The sequence below is a fragment of the Netta rufina genome (genome assembly GCF_964035555.1).
Source record: "Netta rufina genome assembly, chromosome: 25".
Lineage (NCBI taxonomy): Eukaryota > Metazoa > Chordata > Aves > Anseriformes > Anatidae > Netta > Netta rufina.
The window spans coordinates 4,557,167-4,580,033 of NC_140149.1; the positions used below are offsets into that span (position 1 = coordinate 4,557,167).

Consider the following 22,867-nt stretch of genomic DNA (forward strand, 5'->3'; position numbering starts at 1 on the left):
AAGGCTCCCTGCGCCACGACTCCCGCGTCTCGCCCTGCCCTGCGCGCGGATGACTGAGCCGGGGACATCGGTGCTGTGCAGCAGGGAGGCAGTGCCAGGTATTTAGGTGGTTTCTGACTGGTTGGCAGCCAGAGGGCACAGAGAGTACAGGATCAGCACGGTCTGCTCCCCCCTAGGCAAGGGATTCACGGGAAAGGGGAAATTTTTCACGTAGGGAATTGGTTAAAGGTCTGGTTCTGGCCCCCGTAAAAGACCAAGAAGGCAATTTTGCTGCTGACTTCAACAGGAACATGACGAGGCTCCAGGGAACCTGTGTAAGCATGCAGGAGGGCATGGGAGAAGCAACGAAGCCTGGCATGTGTGAAATCGGATTGATAAGGAAAGGGGCAGGGATGCAGCCCAGGGTGGGAGCGGGGAAGATAAGCGCAAAGGTGTAGGCAGAGGTGGAGTTCTGGAGAGCTTTGGAAGTTGGGCAAGTGGAATCGGGAGATGCAGGAGCAGTGCTGCAATGCTCGGCGAGGCTGGGGCAGCAGCGATGGCAGCACCTCCGGGCTCAGGGCTGGGGAGGAGAGTCCTGGAGCGGAGCCGTAGGAGAAATCGCAGCCTTTATGGATAAAACAGTTTTCCATGTTCTGTTTGGAGGTTCTCACCATTCTGACCAAGAAAATGGCATCTTCCCCTCCCCCCCTTTTTTTTAAAATACTTCCAATTTGGCACATCCACAGGCCTTGGCAGGGAAGGCACCACATGCCTGAGTACCAACAGCAAGAGCGAAGATGCTCCAAGCTGTTGCTTTCCAGCATCCTTTTGCCAGCTCGGTGCTCTCCGGCCACAGGTCACCACTCCAAGCCCTCGCTGTGCTCCTGGGGCTCGTGCAGAGGCAGCACAGATGTGAGCACAGCCTCTTGGGTCAGGTGCTCACCCCACCTCTGCCTTCAGTTCTCCTTTCCCGTGCCTGGTGGCTGCTCTGGAAGCCTGCTGTGCTGCACGTGATCGTTTGGAGGCTTATCGCCTGGCGTGGAGCGGAGGGATGGCTTCTTTCTTTTTCCTCTTCTCTGCTTCAAAGCAGAAACGCTTGGGAAATGCTGCATCAGAAGGCTTGTGAACGCAAAGCCGAGCGTGGTTCTGTTTGTTTCCCTTTGTGAAGCGTGTAGCTCAGTTACACTTAGTTTTGATTTCCCACCCCCACTTTTACTACGGCTCTGGCACAGCCATTCACGTCCTGAGCTGCAGCTCAGAGGGTGAAGCGTATCAGATCAGACCTCAATTAACAGACTCAAACGCCTCAAAGCTCTGATGCAGGTGTGTTGAGGTTAGGGATTACATTCTAATTTTTCAGTGTGTTGCCATTACTGAGTTTTAGGATATTGTCTGCTAAGCATTCAGCGTGGGATTAATTCTGCTTTTGTCATGCTGACAGCTTCTGAAAATCCCACTCTTCAACGTGAAAGGATACCGAATTTTATAGGGCGAATATTGTCCTATTAACAGGAGGGCTTTCTGCTTTCTTCCTGAGTGTCTGTTAAGCCTCAGTGCATGTGCAGGATAGTACATGTGGAAATAGTAATTGCAAGCCCATTATTATTATTATTGCTATAATTCATTATTAGTGTGTGTTTTATTTTATGGTGCCCACGTGTGCAGGTAATTCACAGAAGTACACTTACGCCATTGGAAGGTGGGAAGGCTTAGCTGCAATAGCCTTGGATCCAGTTTTGATACCTGTTTCCATCGTAAGACTTCCTCCCTTCACTTCAGGCAACCCAGTTGTGTGAAATAATGCTTTGGGAGTGATTCAGCCCAGGAAGAAACGTGCTGCTCTCCTTCACTGAGGGGCAATCGGCTCCAAAGCCTCTGCGCAGCCGATCCTCTTCCCAACAGCCGGAGCCCTTTGCAGCTGCAGGGGGAGGGATGTGAGCAAGTCCAAGTCTTAAACAGTTGTGAATTGCTGACTCTCAGATAAGCCAGATACGAGGGCAGATAAATACCTGTTTCAAAGAGGTTGCCGTCTAAATAGAAACTGCACAACAAATCCGATTGTCTCCGGTTTTACAATGACGACCGCAGCTGCTGCTGGAGGAGGCTGGCGTGGCTTTCACTGCCTCTCTCGGGCAGGGTAGGGGCACCCCTTATCTGGGTTTGGGGAGAGCATCCCAGACGGGTGCAGAATCAGCCTGTCCCACCTTAGCACTGCTCTGCCATCCTCTTCACTAATGTCACCCGTGAAGTGCTCCCAGCCAGCAGCAGATGCTTGCTGGCCTGGGGACCACGGCTGGTTGCTTGGTGCTCGTTAGCTGAATTGCTAATTGATCCTGTAAGCACAGGAATGCCGTGAAGCATCCCAAGCCACCTTGGCAGCGGCGCTGGGTTACCCCAGGAGGCTGCAGCCTGAGCCCTGTGCAACGGATGGCATCCTGCTGTTGCCTCATCGGATCAGGTGTGGGTCAGTCCGTCCGCCTGTCTGTCTGTCTGTCGGAGGGGTACGGCCTTCCACACACTGAGATTGGAGCTGCTAACGTGAATCTTTCCAACTTCCTCGTGTAAGGCTGGCTTTTTACAGCTTTGCAATATGTCTGCAGGATGTTTTCATGAGCCGAACGTTTGCCAAAAGTTCACAGATCAGTTACAAAACAGATGTACTCTTTTTTTTCTTTTTTTTTTCCTCCCCTTCTTCCTACTGGTAAGGAAGAGTTTGTGCAGTAATTGCAGGCAGGTTGGGAGATGTTTTCTTCATAATTCTCCTTCTTATGAAATGTTTATGAAACACCTTCCACAAATCAGTTGCGCAAGCAAGCTGAAGAGCTTTGATCATTTTCCATCGCCCTCAATATGTTTCTTAGTTTGTTTTGCTTTTTGTTTTTGTTTTCAGGCTAGAGATAGGTAAGAACCAATCCATCATTGGCCGTGCCCAGCAGACGCGCTAGCCAACTAAGGAAGGGACTCCTTCCATCCAGTCACCCTTCCTGTGTTTTTCACAGGGATTGCTTGGGGGCAGCTGACCCTATTTTAAGGCTGTGAAAACATCCACTGGAGATTTGCAAGTGTGATTTCTCTCCCCAGCCCTCAGGAGCTCGGCGTGCGGGTGCCGCCACCTGCCGTTACCTGCTGCCCAGGGGCCCCAGCCCTGAGACTGCCCAGGTGCCTCCGAGCACTGCCTTTTTTCCCCCTCCTCTCTTCCAAGTTCGTTTTTTTTTCCTTCATAGCATTATTTTCCCAAACCCCATAGGATAGGAAGAAACTGAGGTTTATTCTCAATGCCTTCTTGTTCTTGCCCTGACCATGATGTAAAAGCAAAGGACTGGGGAGCCACAGCAAAACCTGTCCCTGATTTTAACCCAATCACTCTTTTTTTTCGTGCACAGTCATCTAGCACGGATCTCAGCAAACACCTACACGAGCTGATTTTGTTTCAACCTTCTTTGGTTCCTTAAGGAAAACTCTCACATTTGCAGAAAACAACAGCAAACGTGTGTCAGACGCACTGGGAAAGGAGAAAGGCAACTCCTCCCCTTGTTTTATTAGTTTGAAATTTACATTATTTTAAGGGAGTCTCATGATATTGAGTGGCCTCGCCCACAATGTGTGTGGTTTTTTGGGGTTTTTGGTTTGGTTTCTTTCTAACGTACGGTTGGTAACAGTGCCGGTTTAGCTGGGGAAAAAATGAAGGTGCAGGATTTGCATAAACCATCCCCAAAGTTTTGGATATGCCCCGAACTCTTGCTAATGAACAATTAGCCAGCTGCAGGCCTGGTGGGGAGAGGAAGAGGAGGGAGAAGTAAAATTGAGCCTAAAACCAATGAAAAAAGGTGCAGGGGAGAAGGATTTGTCAAGAACACCCAGGTTCCCGCCCACTGCGCAGGAGAGAGCCAGAGAATTCCAGGGCCGGGGGAAGGAGCAGTGGGAGATGTTGTTGTTTTTAAATGGGGAACCGGTCCTTTGCCAAACCCACCTCCCGTTCTCATATTGTGCGATGCCGGGATGCAGCTACACACCCCTTTCGGCCTGGAACGCTTCCAGATCATTCCGCTTGGCAGCTGTAAAAATTGATTTCAGTTTGGAAATGGCTTGCGCTTCTTCAACACTCCGCTGCTATCGGGATCGTAACCCAGGCGGGATCAAGTGCCTCGTCCTCTAACACGCGGATATCTTTTCTTTTTGGGACTGTTCAGCCTTGGATGACTGCATTGTACGAGGCAGACACGCATGAATTGCAAGCAGGAGTAGCATTTATTTATTTATTTTCACTTTTTGGCTCGGATTATATATACCTGTATTTTTTTTTTTTAATTTTTTTTTAAATGCACCTTCAGGAAAAGAAAGTGCATAAAACCATTTCCCTGCGGTGACTGGATGGCTCAAGGGTAACGGTGCATTCTCCCGAGCCCTTTGCCTAACATTTAGTAACTTAAACCCTATCCGCGTTGATAGTGATCAAGAAGCTCTTTCCATCTGATTTTTTCGCCAGGCTAAGCGGGATGATCATGCCGACCTGAAAGGTAGGAAAGAACTGGAATTCACAGCATGTATAAGCCTTGTTGCAAGGAGCTGGTCTTATTGCAAAACTAGTTTCGGCAGGATCCAGAGCTATAGTTTAATTGAAGGAGATGTTGTAACTCTCTTCCCTCTGCACAGCACCTTCCAAAACGCAGAGGTTAATGTTTATCGGGTCGGCTCCCTGTGATCGCACTTTCTCTTTCTCTTTGGGGCACGGAGGGGTTGTGTAGTTGTTTGCTTTACTCAAACTGAAATAAAAGATCCTTCAGCCAAGAAAACCCACATGGACCATTGTTTTTAACGGGGCATTTCTTGTCCCCCTCTGCTGGTAGAAGGCTGCACAAAACGCCGGCAAACACAACCCCGCTCAAATTCTGGGCGATGTTGGGCTTGGGGGTTAATTTATGAGAGATTGCAATGTTCAGTCCTAGCAGTAAGAGTGAATCTGAGATGCTGAGTCTGTGGACAAGGTTTTCAAGACCTTTCCTATCTGTTTTCATCCTGTTCTTTCCAGTTTGTGGGAACTGGAGCTTCTTCTTGCACTGGAAAGGCTTAAATTAGGAGGGGACTGCCGATGTGAGCCTTCTTGTAGGCATGTTCATGCTGGGGGAAAAACTTGAGCCTGTCTGGGAACTCTTTGAGTGCATCTTTTACTAGAGAAAATGTGTTATAAGAGATCTCTATGACTTTTCTCATGCGTCTGCACAGCATCTGCACACAGACGCTCCTCAACTTTCAGGAATTATTCTAAAAACTTCTAAGATCTCCCCAGCCAGGTTGCTTCCTCTGAAGCTTTGTCTGCCGAAAAAAATAATAAAATAAATAAAAAATTTAAAAAATATCAGCTAGTACAAAATGATGTAATTTTATTATTACTTTTAAATGTAGTAGCAATGTTAAAAATTAATACTGTGACTACCGTGTAAACCAAATGTAAGGATTCAGTTCTGGTCCCTGGGTAAATTCTTAAAAACCCATATAAGAATGTGGACTCAGAAATAATGGTTTCTGTAGACTGGAATCTTTCTTGAACATTAAAATAGGCAAAAATGACCACCGGACAAAGGGCTGACACCTGTGAAGTTTTTCATTTTTTTTCCTCAAAAAAAACTTCCTTTGTGGAAGCAAATTTTTTCCTTGCCAGATTTTTTTCCTCACCAGTACAGCAGGACTTCCCCATTTCTTGTTGCTTTCTCATAGTTCGCTGCATGTGGTGCCCAGGGTGGTGTATTTTCAAGTCTGGAAGGGTATACTGCTTTTTAAGGTCTTTTACTTCATGATCTTTCCTCTTCTTTTCCCTGGTATCACTCTCTGCTACCTGCACAACAATGTGTGAGGCCATCTACAGACACTCACTATCAGGTTATGAGTGGTGATCTATGAAGGGGAATTTCATCGTGTCTTCCTAACAACACCACAAAACATCTTAGGGTTTTGTCCGAGGAAAGCACTCGCATGTTTTAAAGCCTGTGAAGTGACTGGAAACTTTCTCAAGTGTTTTAATTAATGGAATTTAATTGAGCAAACTGCAAGCTTCCCCTTGGTTTAGCAGAGCAGGAAGATTATTCTCCTGTTATAATCGTAGAATCATTCGGGTTGGAAATGATCTCTAAGACCATCTAGTCCAACCTTTAACCTAGTACTGACATAAGAACACATAAACTGGAGAGCAGGAGTGGGGAACAACCCCTACCTTTCTGCAAAGCCAGAAAGGAGCAATAGGTCCTGATTTCTCCCCCTAATCTGAAAGCAATCCCTTCCCCGTCCCTTCCAGCCTCTCTAACTTCTAACCATCCCAGGCATCCCGTGGCCCATGTCTGTTCCCCAAGGCTACATCTGCTTTGCTCTTTTTTTTCAGATTAAAACCGAAGACCTCAGTGATTCCTTGCAGTCTACGATCCCCCCCAGGTCAGGACACCTTGTTCAGGGATCATCAATGATGCCTGGAAGTCAAATCGCAGGGGTAAGTGCCTTTGGGGCATCAGGGGCTGAGTTAACGAATCTCCAGGGGAAAGGCTGGTTTCAAGAGACACTTGCCAAATTAGATGCACCTTTTGGCAGTGACAAATGAAGACTTGAGGACATGATGGACAGTAAATTGGCAAAGTCTCCTCCCCAGCCTCTTTTTGCAGCAGCCAGGAGACCTGTGTAATGCCTTGCCAAAGGATGCAGAAAGTTTACATGGGTTCAAAGGCAGACTGGACACGTACTTGGAAGAGATTTCCTTTGAGGGTTTTCTAAGCAGGCAAAACCACACCATGCTCAGGAAATCCCTTTGAGCTGAAAATAATTGGAGACTGAGACAATACCAAGGGGAAGTGTTGGATATGCTTGTCCTGGTCTTCCTCTTTCCTGAATGCCTGGTTAATGTCGTTGCTGGAGATACAATCCCAGGTTAGATTAACTCCTAATCTTAGCCATCCTTGAATATGTTGGCTCCAACTGATTTACATCAGAGAATAAATTGATTACTTGAGTTTGTTTTTTTTTTTTTTTCCACTAAGGTAGAAAAATTGGAGTTTAACACTTAACAATTGTTAAATTCTAATAAAGTTAGATGCTGGAAGGCCACATGGCTGCTCAGTAATCTCTTCCCCCATTCTTTCATGGGGTAATCAGACCTCTTACATGACACAGCCTTGTTGAAGTTCCCCAAGACTTCATAAGAGTTCTTGGGAAGCTTAAAGAGCTCATCTTATAGAGCAATGAACTCCTTCAAGAACACACCTCTCAGGAAAGTTGGTTTTATTGCAGCATTTTTCTCTCTACCCCAAACAAATGCAAACTCTTATCCCTAATCCCTACAAAAGATGTGGGACCCCAGGGATGTGAAGGAGCTCTGGGATGCACTCCCTGCCTCTCAGTACCTGTTGCCTCCTCTGCTCGGTGCAGGGTGGGGAGTCCCCATGGCAAAGATCAGAAAATATTTTGGATCAGGTGGCTGTGTCCTTGCAGTGCATTTTCTGGTGGTGCAGAGAATTGGGCACTTGCTGGGCTTTGCTTCTTTCCCATCCCAGCACACGGCTGGTGGGGAAGTCAGCCTTCTGTGCCCAGCAGGCTCAGAGCTGGGAGATGGGACAGCCCACTGCACCTTTTCTGTATTATTTTAGGGAGTTCATTCTCTGAAAAGAAAATATCTGTAAGAAACTGAGATCCAAGGGCTTTTGTTGTTGCTTCTTAATAAGGAGATTTTGATTTCCAGTCCCTCAAAAATGTTGTTTTTCAAGCATTAACTTTTTCAGTTAAAAGTAGACATTCTCCCCGTGGATGTCTGTGTGCACAGCATTTTTCTTATAAAGCTGAAAAACTTCATATCCTTGAGTAGCTCTGGATCTGCAGCTCTCCTGTGCATGCATGTGATGTGTTGGCAGCTAAATGAAAAACGAGAAAGGGGTCAGGGACAGTGCAAAAGACCAGGGACGGGGGGAGATGATGCTGTGTGAAGAGCAGACGTCTCTGAGCGTTGCTGTTCCCTTTTCTTTTTCCCATAGGATATGAGCTCTCTTCATACCCTGCAGCAGCTGGTATTGCTCCCTGGTCACATGCAGTCAGTTCCCCAGTTTCTTCTCTCTCAGTCCCAGGCAGGGCAACAAGGTAAGAGCAACCAAAGCCGAAAGGGGCGTTGTAATATGTGGGCGCGTATCCAGGGAGAGCCTCCCTTCTCCTGACTCTTGCTTTCAAGCTGCCCTGTTCGATTTCCCCATCTTGACGGTGCCTGGCCCCTTCTGCTGCCAGCACCCACAGCTCCTGCATCCCACGAGTGCCCCCTTGCTCTGGTGGAAGGACAGTGCTGGCACCAGAGCAAAGAGGTCCAATCCAGCCAGGAACATCGTGGGGCTGGGAGCGAGCTCCAAAGTGGGGCTGCCACTGCTTGTTCCCAACCTTGCTCCAAGGCATGGGGCGGGAGAGGACAGGAGAGATAACTACTTCTGAATCAGCATCATGAAAGGACAGTGCTTATTTAACGCAGTGCTTAAGAAAGACCTCGTGTTTCTATTTTTATCCCCGATATTTTCATGGCATTTCTCTAGCCTCTGGGACACAGACATGCCATTGATGAAGCTTCATGCTGCCTGTGGACAAACACAGACGTCGATCCATAACCTGGCAGATGCAAAGGGACTTGGGTCCTTCACTCATTTTCAGCACAGAAGTCCCTCTATAGGAGCCCAAATTCAGCATTAGAACCATAACGTCTCTGCAGCTCAAATGCAATTGTACACATGCTCTGAAAGAGAAATATCACACTGTAGGCAATTGGGAAGCCTATTTCTCATTGACAGTACGTGCACTCTTCTCTCTGCCAAACGATGCTGAGCGATGCATCAAGAAACCGCTTGATGTATACTTAACAGTAGTCTAGAATTTAGTTTGTTTGAGCTGTCAGGGTTGGGATAATCTATTGCTCGCTGCCTGATTTAATTCCTGTATACAAAACGCACTATGCTGGAAAATAGCATTTTGCTTCCTTTTATAGAACTACAATTTCTTCTGTTTAGTGACTTCCTTTGGCAGCTGCAGCCCTTCCAACAGATGGCCACTTGTTTGGCCATGACCCCTTTTTGGTTCCAGACTTGCTGCAGACTGGGTACTCTGGCCCACAGCCAACTTTTTGAGCAAGATCTCTTCCATTTGAATGGACAATTGTCAAGTTTTAATGATCCTCCGCTGTGTGCGTGCACTGAAGGACCGAAAGTGAAGGCACAGCTGGGTTTTGTGGCACGAGTGGTTTGGTAGAGATGCAGGTGAAGCGCTCTTCATGCCGGTGAGGTGCGTGGAGTATTCCTGAAGCCATCCCTGGGGCCACCCCTCAGGAATATAGGAACATCTTCAACCCTTCCTGAGCTCTGACTGATGGATACATCCGTTCACGGATTTCACAGCCAAAGGGACTTGGTTGTGGGTTTAACCTTTCCAAGAGGCCACAAGTCTGGGTTTGATTTCAGTGTTTTAATGTTCTTTTTAAGCCAGATAAGTTCCCAGGCCTGATTCATTATGCGCTGATCTGATTCACTGTGCAGCCCTTCAGACAGCTCATGCTGGCACGCTTGGATGAGAGGGTGAGAGCTCAGTGCTGCAAAGGTGGAAACAGGCAGCCAGGGAGATGCTGGGAATACTCTCAGCCAAAATATTGCTGCTGAGGACTTCATCTCACGAAAACACAGCCTCCATCTCATCAGCTGTCAAACCGGTGATTCCTGAATCCAGTCCATAATTTTCATTTGAGCTAGAGCTTAGCTTTTGCAAAGGTGTTCAATCATGTTTTTAAAGACTCCAAATGACAGAGCATCCGCCATGTCCCTAGGCAAGCCATTCCAGTGATTAATTACCTTCACTGTTAAAAATGTGCACCTCATTACCAGCCTGCATTTGAAATTCAAAGTTGTTCCAGCATTAGAGAAGGCTTATTGAAACACCAATCTAAATAAATAAATGGGATCCTGCACATTCAGATCTAAATTAAAAAAGAAAAGACGGAGAGGGAGAGAAAGATATTTTGGAGATGATCTTTTTTCCATTTTCAGCAGAAGTCCATAAATGTCTATAGATTTCCCTATAATTGTCAGTTCCAATCAATTGAATATATTGCCTGTTTCAGGAAAGGTTATAAATCCTCTCTAAATTCTATAAGCTTCAACCACAACAGACTTGAAGAACCTAACTAAATTTATATGGAACTACATTGCTTTGGTCTCTACTAAATCCTTTAGGACATTCCCTGTAAGACATATGGGCTTGCGCTCAGCAGCTTGTCAACTGAACAATTACACAGTGTCCATAAATACTACTTTTTGTTAGTTTTATAGATTTCCCTTCTTTTTTTTTTTTCCTTTCATCATTTTGTGTCAGTGTATAAATTCCAAAAGAAATTCAATTTGTTTGAAATACAGTAGGGTAGAATAGAAAGGGTCAGATGGCTTTGAAATGACACTTCAAAATGAAATGCATAGTAGAGAGCAGATTGGGTAGGCTCATGAGATTAACTGTAGGATCAGGACATTTTTAACATGATAAAGTGCCTGAAAGTTGGAGTCAGCAAAGCTCATATTGGAAATAAGATGCACATTTTCAATAGTTACAGTGATTAAGTACTGGGAGAAATCACCGCTAAGGATGTGATAAATTCTCAGCTACTTGACATCTGAAATCAAAGTTAGATGTCTATATCAAACGTCTGTGTCCTAGTTCAACCTCACGCAGGGATCAATGGCTGAAATATTTTACCTCCATCATCACTCTAGAAATCTCTTTCAGGTTAAAAGGCCATGGAAAGAAAGAGAAATAAACCCTTGTCATTCTCATAACCCAGCTCAGAGCCATCCACACTTGCGATGGCCAAAATTCTCGTATTTTGAACAAGAACGAGCTGACGTTTTCCATTCAGAGCTTCTTGAGGCTGTGCAGGGCGATGCTCAGCTGCCTAGGTGCTGATGAAGGAGCTGATCTGATCAGATATCTCTTTCTCTCCCCAGCTTTGCAGCCAAACCTCCTCTCCTTCCCTCAGCAGCAGGGCAGCCTTCTCCTCTCCCAGCCAGGACCCAGCCTGGCATCACAGGTAACTCACCCACCCCGAGGAACTTAAAGCACTGCTTCACCAAAGGTGAATGGCAGTGAAAACCATGTGTTTTTTTCTGTCATTGTGACTCCCTGCATTTGTTGCTGCTGTTTTAACAGGCTGTGGGCCGTTCTGGGCTCCCTGGCTCATCAGTTGAACCTCACCTGGATGTACCCCAGCATTTGCAAGTGGCGAAGCACCTAACTCCGTCGGGAGCATCTGAGGAGCCCAGTGACCTGGAGGAGCTGGAGAAGTTTGCCAAGACTTTCAAACAGAGGCGAATCAAGTTAGGGTTCACACAGGTGAGTGGCCTCATCCGTAGGAACGTCGGTGTCACACGTGGTGGGTTGGGGGACTCTGTGGCAGAGGAGTGGATGGAGGGTGGGCTGGATTAGAAATAAATATCCCCTTCCAAACACAGAGAGACAAACCCTTCCTAGTATTTCAATACCACGACCTCATCCCAAACCTTCAATATACAAAGGCTCAGGAGCATGGGGAAGACTCTGGTGGGAGGAGAGGTCCTTTTCTGTGGAGGGTGGGCATGGACACTCGGTGACATCTCTTCTGGACAAGAGGTGGTGACAGCAGGGAGCTGTGAGTTTTGTGTTTTTTTTCTGACTTCATGTTATGATTTGGGTCTTCTCTGGCAGGGAGACGTTGGACTTGCCATGGGGAAGCTCTATGGCAATGATTTCAGCCAGACCACCATTTCCCGCTTCGAGGCTCTCAACCTAAGCTTTAAGAATATGTGCAAGCTCAAACCCCTGCTGGAGAAGTGGCTGAGTGACGCAGGTGGGTGACGTTAGATGCAGAAACACCGCTGATTTTGACCAGCACAGGCGAGGATCCATCCAGGAGCCTCCCACAAAAGCCAGAAAAATTTAAGACCTCTGACAACAGACTTCTCACTTCTGTTGATCACAGCCTAGACAGCAAAGCACATCTGCTTTTTTGCTTTAGCTGTGTGGGCTTCCCGTTGCCACTTGGTGTCTGGGGCAATCCTCTCCTGCAGCCTCTGTTGCATGGCCTGGGGCAAATCTCTGGGCTAGTCCGTCCTGTCCCTCCCTGGGCAAACTGGCAAGAGTAGGCAGGGAGTGCTGTGACAGAGATTAGCCCATCAGCCCGTGAGCAGTGCCTAGAAAAGGAGGATATCACTGTGAGGGGAATCCCCAGTGGCAGCAGTACGGGGCTGGTGTCCTCTGCTGGCTGCAAACCAGCGCAGGAGTGGCACTGGTCTCGTGTGCCCGTCAGGAGCTGCGTGTTTGACCAATTTACCACGTCAGGAGGTGTCTCAGCTACATGAGGCCTGACCCTGAGGAGGTAAATCAACATCCTTAACTGTGTGACGTTAAAACGTCAGAAAATCTGTGGTCCGCATCAGAGCATGATGGAAATTAAGATGGAAGAAGAAAAAACGGTGTTTTTATTAACATTTTTATCACTTATATTTCTTTATTGATTGATGGATCTGGAAGTGCTGAAGCAATTTTAAGAGGAATTATGCATAATGTAGGAGCACTTCACTTATTTAGGGAGGTGCTGTAGTCCCCAGAAAGGATCTGGGAATGCAAATAACCTGTGATCTTCTTCAGTATCTCTTTTCCCCTTTCTCCTTCCCCAGAATCTGCTCCTTTGGATTCTTCCATGAGCACTCCCAATTCCTACCCCTCAGTGAACGAGATGTTTGGACGGAAAAGGAAGAAGCGGACCAGCATTGAGACTAACATTCGCTCCACGCTGGAGAAAAGATTTCAAGATGTGAGGGGAAAATGTTCCAATGTGTTGTGAACTGTCCCTGGGTTTGCCATTTGCTAGGTCATAGTAGCAGCACTAAATAGTCAAAAATAAATAAATATATAAATTGTTTTGACAGCAGGTTAGAAAATGCTCAAAGGAGTTCAAGGGAAAAGTCAAAGCAAAGAAATTAGGCCCAATTATTTCCTTGGTGGATGTTTTGAAAGCAATTATGATTTCATCACCTGTTCTCTTGCACTAATCAGTGCCCTGGCCAAAGCTGACCTCCTACACCCACCTCTTGGCAATTGGGGTCACCCCTTGGCAATTGGGGTCAGCTGCTGGCCCCAGCACTGCAGAGAGGTGGGTGCCTGGCTGAGCAACTCCTGCAAGTGCAGCAAGGAGCAGAGCATCGCTCCTGAGGGTGCTGCTGAATCCTTTCAGAAGCAGAGCCTATCACCAGGACCGCATCACCCATTGAGAATATTTCCTCAGAACTGTTTTTGACCAGCCCTCGTTTATTCCTGTTTTCTCCCTCATATCTGATCATATCAAATTTTCCTCCTAAGACTGTTGATGAGAACAAAAGGCAGTCATTTTCAGATTGTTATGGGCAGCTCATTTTTTAGCTAGTTACGAAGCTCTCTTTGTAACAGGAAAACTGTCTTGGCATCTCCGTGCTGGGTATTATTTTTCCCTTGAAGTCTCCAACTCAGATCAAAAACCACAGAGCTAAATGCTGTCAAATGCACCAGAAAATAAGTGAGTCAGAAAAAAAAAAAGGATGGGTACAATTATTTCAGTTTATAAATGAGGGATGGAGAAGGACAAAGATGAAGTGGTTGGTGTGAGATGGTGCAGGCAGGTGTACAACCAGCACTCAGAGCTCGTGTGTCCTGTGTGGTGATAAGAAGACCACCAGTCATTAGCTTTCCCTCAAGCAATGATTTAGGGTGCTGTTAAGATCAAAGAGCTCGGTGCTTTATGCAATAGCAGGGCCAGGTACTGACTCATCCCCGCTGATTCCATGAGATCTGATGTTGAATCAGAGGCTCTTTCTGGTTCACAGAACATAATCTCTCACCCAAATGTTTACCCTTTGCCTTAGAAGCAAATATTCTCCCCTCTCCAGTTTACTTCCAACCCCACCCTCGTCCTCTGCCTTTCCAGCAGCAGAAGCAGGCAGTGATGCTGCAAGTTACAGACCTTCGAGGCTTTCTTTAACCTCCTGCCCTTTCTTAGCAGAACCCCAAGCCCAGTTCAGAGGAGATCTCCTTAATAGCAGAGCAGCTCTCCATGGAAAAGGAGGTGGTTCGGGTCTGGTTCTGCAATCGGCGCCAGAAGGAAAAACGGATCAGCTGCCCGATGCCGTCCCCCATCAAATCACCCATCTACAACTCCAGACTGGTGAGAGACTTTGGGCTAAGGAGCTGCATGTGCTGCTCATGGAAGGGAAAAGGGGATACAGAACTGCATTTATAGAACAACATTTTGCATTCTTTTAATGAAAACACTGGTAAGAAATCACAAGAAAAAAAATGCACGTTTCCCAGAAAGTATAAGTTGGTCTAACTGCAGGATAATTTATCCAAATAGGGGTGCTATCCCCAAAATTCTCACTCTAAGACTGGCAAACAAAGCCTTCCCAGAGTTAATGGAGGAGGAATTCAGCATTCCACGGAAATAGAATTACATCCAGTCATGTCAATTTGGTTGAGTCTGAAACCTGATAGTAATGACTTACTTCGCAGTGTGGTGTTTTCCATCTGTTTAGAAATGCAGAACGCACTTCAGCAGCGCTATTTGTCCTTCCCCCTCATTGTACATTCACATTTTGACAAGTGTATTTTCATTGCCAGGAAGGATGAGAGAAAGAAGCTGCTGTGAGAGTTAGTGAAAGCATGTCCCTGTAATCAGAGCGGCTGCTCTGGATAACAAGCTGCTATTGCATTTCTGCTACTTAATAGTTGTTTAGTTGCTTCCATGTAGAAAAGTGGCAGGAACCTCCCTACGGTGTTGTTGGTGCTGCAGCACATGTGAGTGGGAGGAAGAGTACACACGCACAAGCAACATTTTATCTTGAAATCTTCTGGGTTTTAGAATTATCCATTAGAAGGCAGAAAAACATCAGAAGAAGCTTGGTCACTTGTTGCACAACACGTTTGGGCTGCAGTCGCAAACACAAAGCGCTGCTTGCAAGCCGTGAATTTTGGAAGCAGCAGCTTTGGTGACTGGCTTCCCCGTGAGCGTGTCGCACAAAGTATGGCTTTGCTCATCAGTCTTGCCTGTAGTTAAAGTATCACGGCTGAACACCAGATGCCCCAGGCTCGCTTTGATTACAGCCACCAAATTAGTAATTGTCACATGAGGATTCTCACCCATCGAGAGCTCCTCAAAGGAAAAAGGATGATTTGTGCCCGAGACCAGAACGAGCCGGGGTGTTTCTGCATGAGAACATCCAGTCTGAAGCATCCAAAGGGCAGGGGCTCCTCCTGGCTGGAGCTCAGAGCTTTCAGGAAGCGCAGCAATTTCAGGCTTTTCCACAGCTGATCCATAAACGTAGAGCTGTGTGGGGAGTATCAGGCACACATCATACTCATCCTGGTTTCTTTGCCCGACCCTAGAGATGGGAACTGTGCTGGCAGAATAGAGCGTGAATAGAAGCATTGGTGGGAGGCTCAGATGTAGATAAGTCTGCCTGGGAGCCAGCACACTCCAAAGGGAGCACGAAGGAGTGGCGTGTTGTGGTCTGCACCGTCGGAGTGCCAGCTGCTGACTGTCTGCTTCTGTTCCTCCCCAGGTCTCTACCTCAGGGTCCTTGGGGCCCCTCTCTGTCAACCCGGTGCACAGCACCATGCCTGGGACAGGTAAGCCGTGACAAACTGTCTCCACCCTGTTCCTTCCCTCCTTCCTCTGCTCTTGCTCTCTTGCTGCTTGGCTTTCAGGCCACCTCTGCAGGCCCCTCTTGAACAGACCTTTGGTTTTGGGCAGGGAAATTAGCCTCATGTAGTGGGTGGATGGGGGATGAGAAGAGCTGAGTCTTTCTCTTGGCTGGGACAAAGACAAGGAAAGCATCCTGGGCATGGTAACACTCCCAGGATAATCCTAGCCAAATGTGACTGGGGTGGTGAGGTTTGGGAGCCAGGCACGCACCTGGAAGCCAACTAAGAGGGTGCTCAGGGGGCAGGTAACTGCATTTCTTCAGAGGAGCAGTGGCAGAGGTGTGGTTTGCTCCGACAGAAACCAGACAGAGCAGGGTGCAGGACGAACAGGACAGTGGAAGGGCTTGGGCTTGGGCTTTCCTTGGCAGGAGAAGGGGATCCCAGCCTCACTCTGCTCTCTCTGCCGTGCAGTAACATCATCGTGTTCCCCAGGGAACTCCAGCAGGCCCTCGTCCCCTGGCAGTGCACTCCATGCCAGCAGCCCCAGCACAGCCCAGAGCAACTCCAAAGCTGCAATGAACTCATCCGGCTTCAACTCTTCAGGGTAAGGCGGGGGGACGTGGCTCACTCTTTGGGTACTGGGGGGCTTGGGAGGAAAGCAGGGGGGCTTTAGAGAAGAGCATGCAGCCCAAAAACAAACAGTAAATCCAGTTTGCCTGAAATACTGTGCTGGTTAAAAAAGAAAAACAAAACAAAAACAAAAACAAAAAAGAAAAAATTGGATGGAAGCACCGTCCATAAGGACTGTCTTGAATTAATTCTGTGTGTGGAGGAAGCAGAGGAAGGCTTATTTTGCTGCTTCTGCTCTGATAAACTTCTCCACAGCCAGGTTTCTCTCCGGTAGTGCCAACCAGAGAGCTCTGCTGCAGCGTAATGATCCCACACTGGCAGATAAAACAAGAACAGCAATTTTCCTCTGCCCTGCCTTTAGATGCTACAAAAGGATTAAGCCGCACACAAGGGCTCAGAGCCCTTCTAGTTATTTCACTGACTGCTCCCCTGCTGCAGCCTGGGCTGCTGAGCTCTCTCTGTGCTTGTAGTTTCCGCGGCTCCTTGCACGTGGCACCAAGGCTGCTACGTTAGCAGGAAGGCAACCAAGAGCAGAGGGCATTACGTGTAGCTTCTGGGCTTTCTGAGTCACGGAGCATCCCGTGCCATGAATCAGACCTGCTCTCACCCAGAGGAAGTCCAGCAGCGTGTGAAATCCTGAGCTCCGTGCAAGCTGCTGCTTAGAAAGACGGGGGCTTTGCTCCGAGCTTCCTACGGGAAAAAGGATCGCTTGCTGGCTGCCAGGTCTAAAAAGGGTCACAAACAGAATAGGAATGATTGATATTTCAAGGGAAAAAGTTAACAGCATGCAATTGTAGCTCTTACTCCCTGTGTCGCAAACAGATCTTGGTACCGATGGAATCAGCCTACCTACCTCCACTGAGATGACTCCTCCATCGTGTGTAACAGGAGCTCTGACTTCTAGCTATGGACCAACTTCTCTAGGAACAATGCTTGGGGCAACATCTGGCGTTCCAGTGCCTTCAAACTGCTGCCAAATGAAGGTCTTGGTTAGGGGAGCCCAGAGCAGCAGAACTCTCCAGGGACTCAAACTGCAGCTGACCTTCCCCAAGGATTCTCACCACCACCAGTGACATTTTAGTACTCTGCCATGCATTCACTTCGAGAACGAGCCCTTGCTTAGCACTATTAGCATGAAACACTGCCCTCTGCTTGCAAATCTCTGCATTCACACTGGATTGCCTGGCAATCCCTGATCTGGAAGGATTTCTGTGTCAGGACCCTCTTTTTTTCCCCCCTCACTCATTTCAGAGCTTCCCACAAGAAGGGTCTGCCATGCTGTTACTATCACGCACACGTACCATAACCCCCAAACTGAGCCGAGGTTACCCAGTTCATTTCACCAGAGACCCGTATCTAGACGTGAGCCTTGGTTTTCAATAGACTTCCAAGGTCAATGGCACTGTGCTTTATCCACCACCAAACCTGCTTTGCTTTGAGCCCTTCTGCCCTGTTTCTAAAGTTTGTTTCCTTTTCCTTTTTTTTTTTTTTCTTTTTTTTTTTTTTAAAGTATTTTAGAGCTTTTTTTTTTTTTCCTTTAAAAAAAATTGCCTCCTTTTGCAAAATCTGTGTCCAGGTCTTGTTATTGCTCACAGCTGGCCTCGCTGGAGGATGTCACTGTAGGAAAACACTGGGTGCACTTCTGATCCAACTGAACACAACAGCGGCTTGTGTTGGTTTGATGGGACGAGGATTAGTCTTGGCCGCCCCTTCTTCTTTCTTTTATTCATCCTTTGGGCTTTATCTGGTACCAAACGAAAACAACCTCTCCGGAGCAGAGGGGTGTGTGTGTTGTGGTTTGTCGTGAATTATAAGTGATGTAGCCGGCCTGATCCCTGCAGCGTGCCCTTCGTTCCTGGGGGACAGGTTGTACTGCTCAGGTGTGAATCTCGAGGATTTTGTGTGCAAGGTTTCTTAATATCATGAGACGCCAAAGCGTAGGAAGATTCAACTGTCACAGCATATTGCCAGGGAAATCGTGGTTACTTGCAACTCGCCTCTTAAGAAGAGGCAGATATTTAATTTTGTAAAAGCAGACTTGAGTAATACAAATTCCTGGTCAGGTTGTCAATGGGTACAGGTAATTAATTCAGTGAAACTAGAGTAAATGAGCATTTGGTTCAGAGGTTGTAAATAGACATTTTTGAGTAGTAGTCTTTTTTTTTTCCAATTACTTTTTTTTTTTTTTTAGGCAAATGTGAGCTTTTTTTTTTTTTTTTTTTTTTAATAGTAAAATTTATCCTTTGTTACTTCTTTTGGGGAAAAATGTATTTGATTTGGTTGTTTCTTATCCTACTCCTTCAGTGCTGTGTGATGACACTATTGCCATAGTGGGTCTGTGGACCTTAAGAGTTTCTCAGTTACCTTTACACAAAGTGTTGAGTCCTACAAGCACATTGTACGTGGAACTGCATTTGTCACTTCAAGTGTGGTATGGTATAGAAGCAGACACTGATAACAATGAGAAAGGATTGAAAAAGATTAAGGTAACATCTCTTGAAAAATAGAATTTGAGAAATATTTCCTTTTTAAATATTAAATCACTTTTTAAAAATGTTCTGACATCAGCAAAAGCAACAGCAACAAAGAACGGAGAAACTGTATTTCTGTTTCCTGCATTCCCCACATCACCCATTTACCTCTAACTAAAACATTTTCGTCATACCATTTTTTTTTAGTGGAAACATTAAAATTAAATGAAACTTTCTATTTTTTGCAACAAAATCTGTTGTGGTTTAAAAAGCATTTTCTGGTGGGAAAGCAAGAAATGTAGGTGGGAAGTATTCATCTAACTAATTGCTATGGCCCTTCTCTCTGCCATTAATTAAATGCTCTTATTATATGCTTGGAGGGTTGATTTCAAGCCTTGTTCTCTATTGCTTTCCAACTTTATTTAGAGATGGGAAACAAATTATTTGAGTATAATTATTCTACAGGCTTTGACAGGTTTGGTACAGCTGTGAGGGTGGGTTTTTGTGGCATGTTGTTTAGGGTTCCCATTGCCCCCTATAGCAGGGACTCTTACCAGACCAGTATTGTGCAACTGGAGTAGGAATTATTCGTGATAAGAATTAAAAAGATAGCTTTTTGCACTGTGTGCCTTAAGCACGGGATTTTTGGTTGGGGGTCAGGGGGAGAAATGAATCATGACATGATCCTTCAGCAGTATCTCCAGGTGGCTGGGGCTTGGAGGAGCGATGCTGCGCATCCCGAGCATGAGGTGTGGGTAAGTGGGAAACTGGTGATCCCCCTGGAGAAGCCGCCTCTGCTCTGAGGCCTTGCATAGAAACACCTCCCTCTGCACTGAGGATCCTGCACATTAGGGTGAAACAATCGGGCTGGGGGGTTCATGCCAGCCTGAGAAGTGATTAGCACGTGGCTGCACCGAGCGTGCCACCAGGCTATGAATAAAGTCAGCAGGGGTTGGGTTCTGAGAAGGGCTGAAAAAGAGCTGTGGCTGTCACCTGCTCTGGCACTAAACACACCCCTAAGAAGATCCCGGAGTCAGCAATAATTTTCTGATCCTTATTCAAAGCGAGCTCCATACGACAAAAGTGCTCAGGTAGCACGAAGGGGCCTTGCTGTGGCCTCTCCCTGCTAAGGTGCAGAGTTCTTGTAGCTAAAGCTCTGCTGCATACTGGAAACGTGCATCACGCTGCTAAGACAATGACTCTAATATTTACAAAAATTCTGGCAATTACAAATATGTAAAGGCTAGCATAAGGGAAGAATGAATTTAAACCTGATTCTGTGCTTTCAGGCCACCTTTCTTAGCTTACAGCCTATTCACTCACTTCCTGCGTGACCTTGGACAAACCACTTAATCCCCATTAGGCGATGACAATCCTCTCCTCCTCCCAGTCCTCAATTTGCGCAAAACAGCACAGGTCACCACTGACGAACATCACAGCAGATTCTGCTGCCGTCAGAGGAGACATTTATTATACTAAGAGGAAAAACTCAGGTTTCAAGCTTATTTGTACTGTGAAAAATGTCCGGTTATTTTGTAGATTATACACGATTAATTAAAAGCTCGTAAGTGGCTATTTTGATTACCTTCATAACCCTAGCCTGAAAAATTTAAACAGCGTAGCTGGTAGCTGAGCTGTTGATTTCAGAGGCAGCTGAGAGCCTGCTTAAGCCCTTGGTGAAGGGTCCCAGAGGTTTATGAGCCTCTTTGCCAAAAAACAAAGAAAGAAACAAAAAAAAAAGAGAGAAGCAAAAGGCAATTTACCGTTTGCAATCATGTATTTATGAGTTTCTGTACATGTATGCGTTTTAATAATATAGACAAGATGCATCAGTATCAAAATCCAGCTGTTAACTAATATTTCATTTTCAGAAATTCCCCTACATAATTTGCTCCCACAAAAGCAGCATTAAGTAAATTTTCAAATAGGAATCCTGAAAGCTGGGGAGGGGAATTACAAAGTTCTTGGGTAGCGGCACCTGCACATTAGTGTTGCAGCTGAGATCAAAGCCGTGCTGTGCCAGGTGTTGTGCAAACACAACAGGAGAGCTGATATCCGCTGGAAGGTTTGCCGACACAATAAAGTGGCTCTCAGGTTTATTGATAAACCAGTCCTGAATGGGAAAACAAACCTAGCAGCTTATCTCTTTCAGAAAAAGCTAGGGTTGGAAGGGAAAGGTTTTCATTCCCCTGTCTTCTAGGAATAGCTCCAATCTCTCAGGAGCAGCTAAGGGATTAAAAAATACACAGGGCAGGAAATTCCAGCTTTCCAAGACCAAGAGTCACCTCCCACAGCCATAAATAAACAACGCAGGGAACAATTGCTCACAAGCAGAGGTGCCTCATGGTGGCTTCAAGAACTGACACCATCTCCTGGATCTGATCTGCTGCCAAAGCAGCCCTGGTGCCTGACAGCAGTCTCTGCACCCCGTCCCTGCCTGTCTCTTTGAGGAGAGTTCCTCCACGTTAGGACTCAAGCATCAGTGATGGGACCCCTGTAGTAAATGAAGAGTCGGTTGTCAGCTGTCCCCCATCTCTATTCCTTCTGAGAATGAGGGGTGCAACCCCCTTCATCTTTTATCTGTTGTCTGGTCACTCGTAAGCTTGATGGAGAAATGAGCCAGATTCCCCTTCACATAAAAGTCAGGGCGAGGACACGGCATGCTCTTGGAAGTTTGGCTCCTGATCTTCTCAGCCATAGGCAGCTAAATCAGAATCCTCAGAATACGACATGAACAAGTTCTCCTGATTTTCCTCTCTGCTGCCAGATGTGTGCAAGGGGCAGGGGGTGCGATATCAGGATCCAGAGGTTGTGTCCTTCCTGGTACACCCACGCTGTTTGGCTGTGCCCGAGTTCAAGCAAGATTGGGAAGGGTTGGAAATGGAATAATTTGCTGTTGGTATTTCTACTCATCCTCTGCTTTTCCTCCTCTGCTTTTCACCTGTGAGAAGAGTGAGAGCAAGCAGGGAGAGCAGGGCTCAGTCTTTGCCCTTTCCAGTTTTCCCCGTGACCTGAAGGGTGTCTTTGAGCGTTTTCTAAGTGTCTAAATGCTCCCTTCAGGTGCCCTCATCATCCCTGATGCTCACAGCCTTGGGGCTTACCTTCCTGGTAGTGTAGAGCCTAACCCTAACCCTCCTACACAATGCCATCAGAAGCTGGGCTTAAATTCAGGCTCACTTTTATAGATCTGGGTAGCTTGAGCCTGCAGGGCTAGAGCTGCAGTGAGATTCCCCCCCCCCCCAAAAAAAAAAGCACCCTTAGGTGAGGACCTAAAGCTCTCTGTGATTGCTTCCACTCCCTGCGCGGAGCTCTGTGGGAAGGTTTGGGGTTGCTGGGGGCACCGAGTTTCCTTAAGGCAGATTTTTCAGTGACTTGAATAAACAGAAACAGCGTGGCGCTGACTCCAAGCTCATCACAAGGACATGGAGTAAGTGCAGCCCTTCATGGTACAACCCCCTGCCCTCATCGTTTGCCCCATCATTTGCCCCATCGCTCGCCCCATTCCCCGCATCCTGCCTCTCCCTCTCCCCTCTCCTCCTCTTCCTCCTCCCTCCCTGCAGTCACCTCCACCAAACCACGCAGGAAACTTCAACAGGGACTCCAGAACACTTTAAAAAAAAAAAAAAAAAAAAGACAAAAGCACCTCCCCTGCTTGCCTGAGCACCTTTGTTCCGTGCTTTCTTCCCCTCCACTAGGACGCAAAGCTGCCAGCCCGGAGCTCGGGACTCTTGCGGTGAGGAGGCTGGAAGGAAAAACCCCAAAAACCTCTCCCGATTTACTCCCGCGACCCTTTTCCCCCCCCCCGGGGCAGGAGGTGCCGGCCGGGGGCGGGGAGCAGGGAGGGACGGGGGGAGGATAAAAACCTCTCGGGGAGCCCCAGCGCCGCCTCCCCGGGCGCTCCCGGAGCCCGCAGCCGGTCCCTAGTGGCCCTGAGCTCGGTAAGGAGCCGGAGGGGGCTGCTCCAGACCCTAGGGGGTCCCTTCCCTGGAGGGTTCCAGCCGTGCCCGAGCAGGGCAGGGAGCTGTGGGATGTTTTGGGGCTGTGGGGATTTGTTTGTTCCCACTGGTGTTAGGGCTGTGGGAAGGAGGAAGGGTGTG

The 22,867-nt window shown here is 47.1% G+C and overlaps 1 protein-coding gene across 1 annotated transcript in view; it reads left to right on the forward strand.

Annotated features, from left to right (window-relative positions):
• Positions 1-17,161, forward strand: part of POU2F3 (POU class 2 homeobox 3) — a gene marked incomplete at both ends in the record, with an annotated part of 39,892 nt that extends 22,731 nt beyond the window's left edge. Inside the window, 10 exons of the mRNA XM_084301452.1 lie at positions 6,353-6,457; positions 7,986-8,088; positions 10,968-11,050; positions 11,170-11,352; positions 11,704-11,845; positions 12,675-12,811; positions 14,033-14,194; positions 15,588-15,654; positions 16,141-16,273; positions 17,122-17,161. Of these exons, the coding sequence (XP_084157578.1) occupies positions 6,353-6,457; positions 7,986-8,088; positions 10,968-11,050; positions 11,170-11,352; positions 11,704-11,845; positions 12,675-12,811; positions 14,033-14,194; positions 15,588-15,654; positions 16,141-16,273; positions 17,122-17,161 (1,155 nt within the window). The remainder of the gene's footprint in view (positions 1-6,352; positions 6,458-7,985; positions 8,089-10,967; positions 11,051-11,169; positions 11,353-11,703; positions 11,846-12,674; positions 12,812-14,032; positions 14,195-15,587; positions 15,655-16,140; positions 16,274-17,121) is intronic.
• Between the last annotated feature and the right edge of the window lie 5,706 nt (positions 17,162-22,867).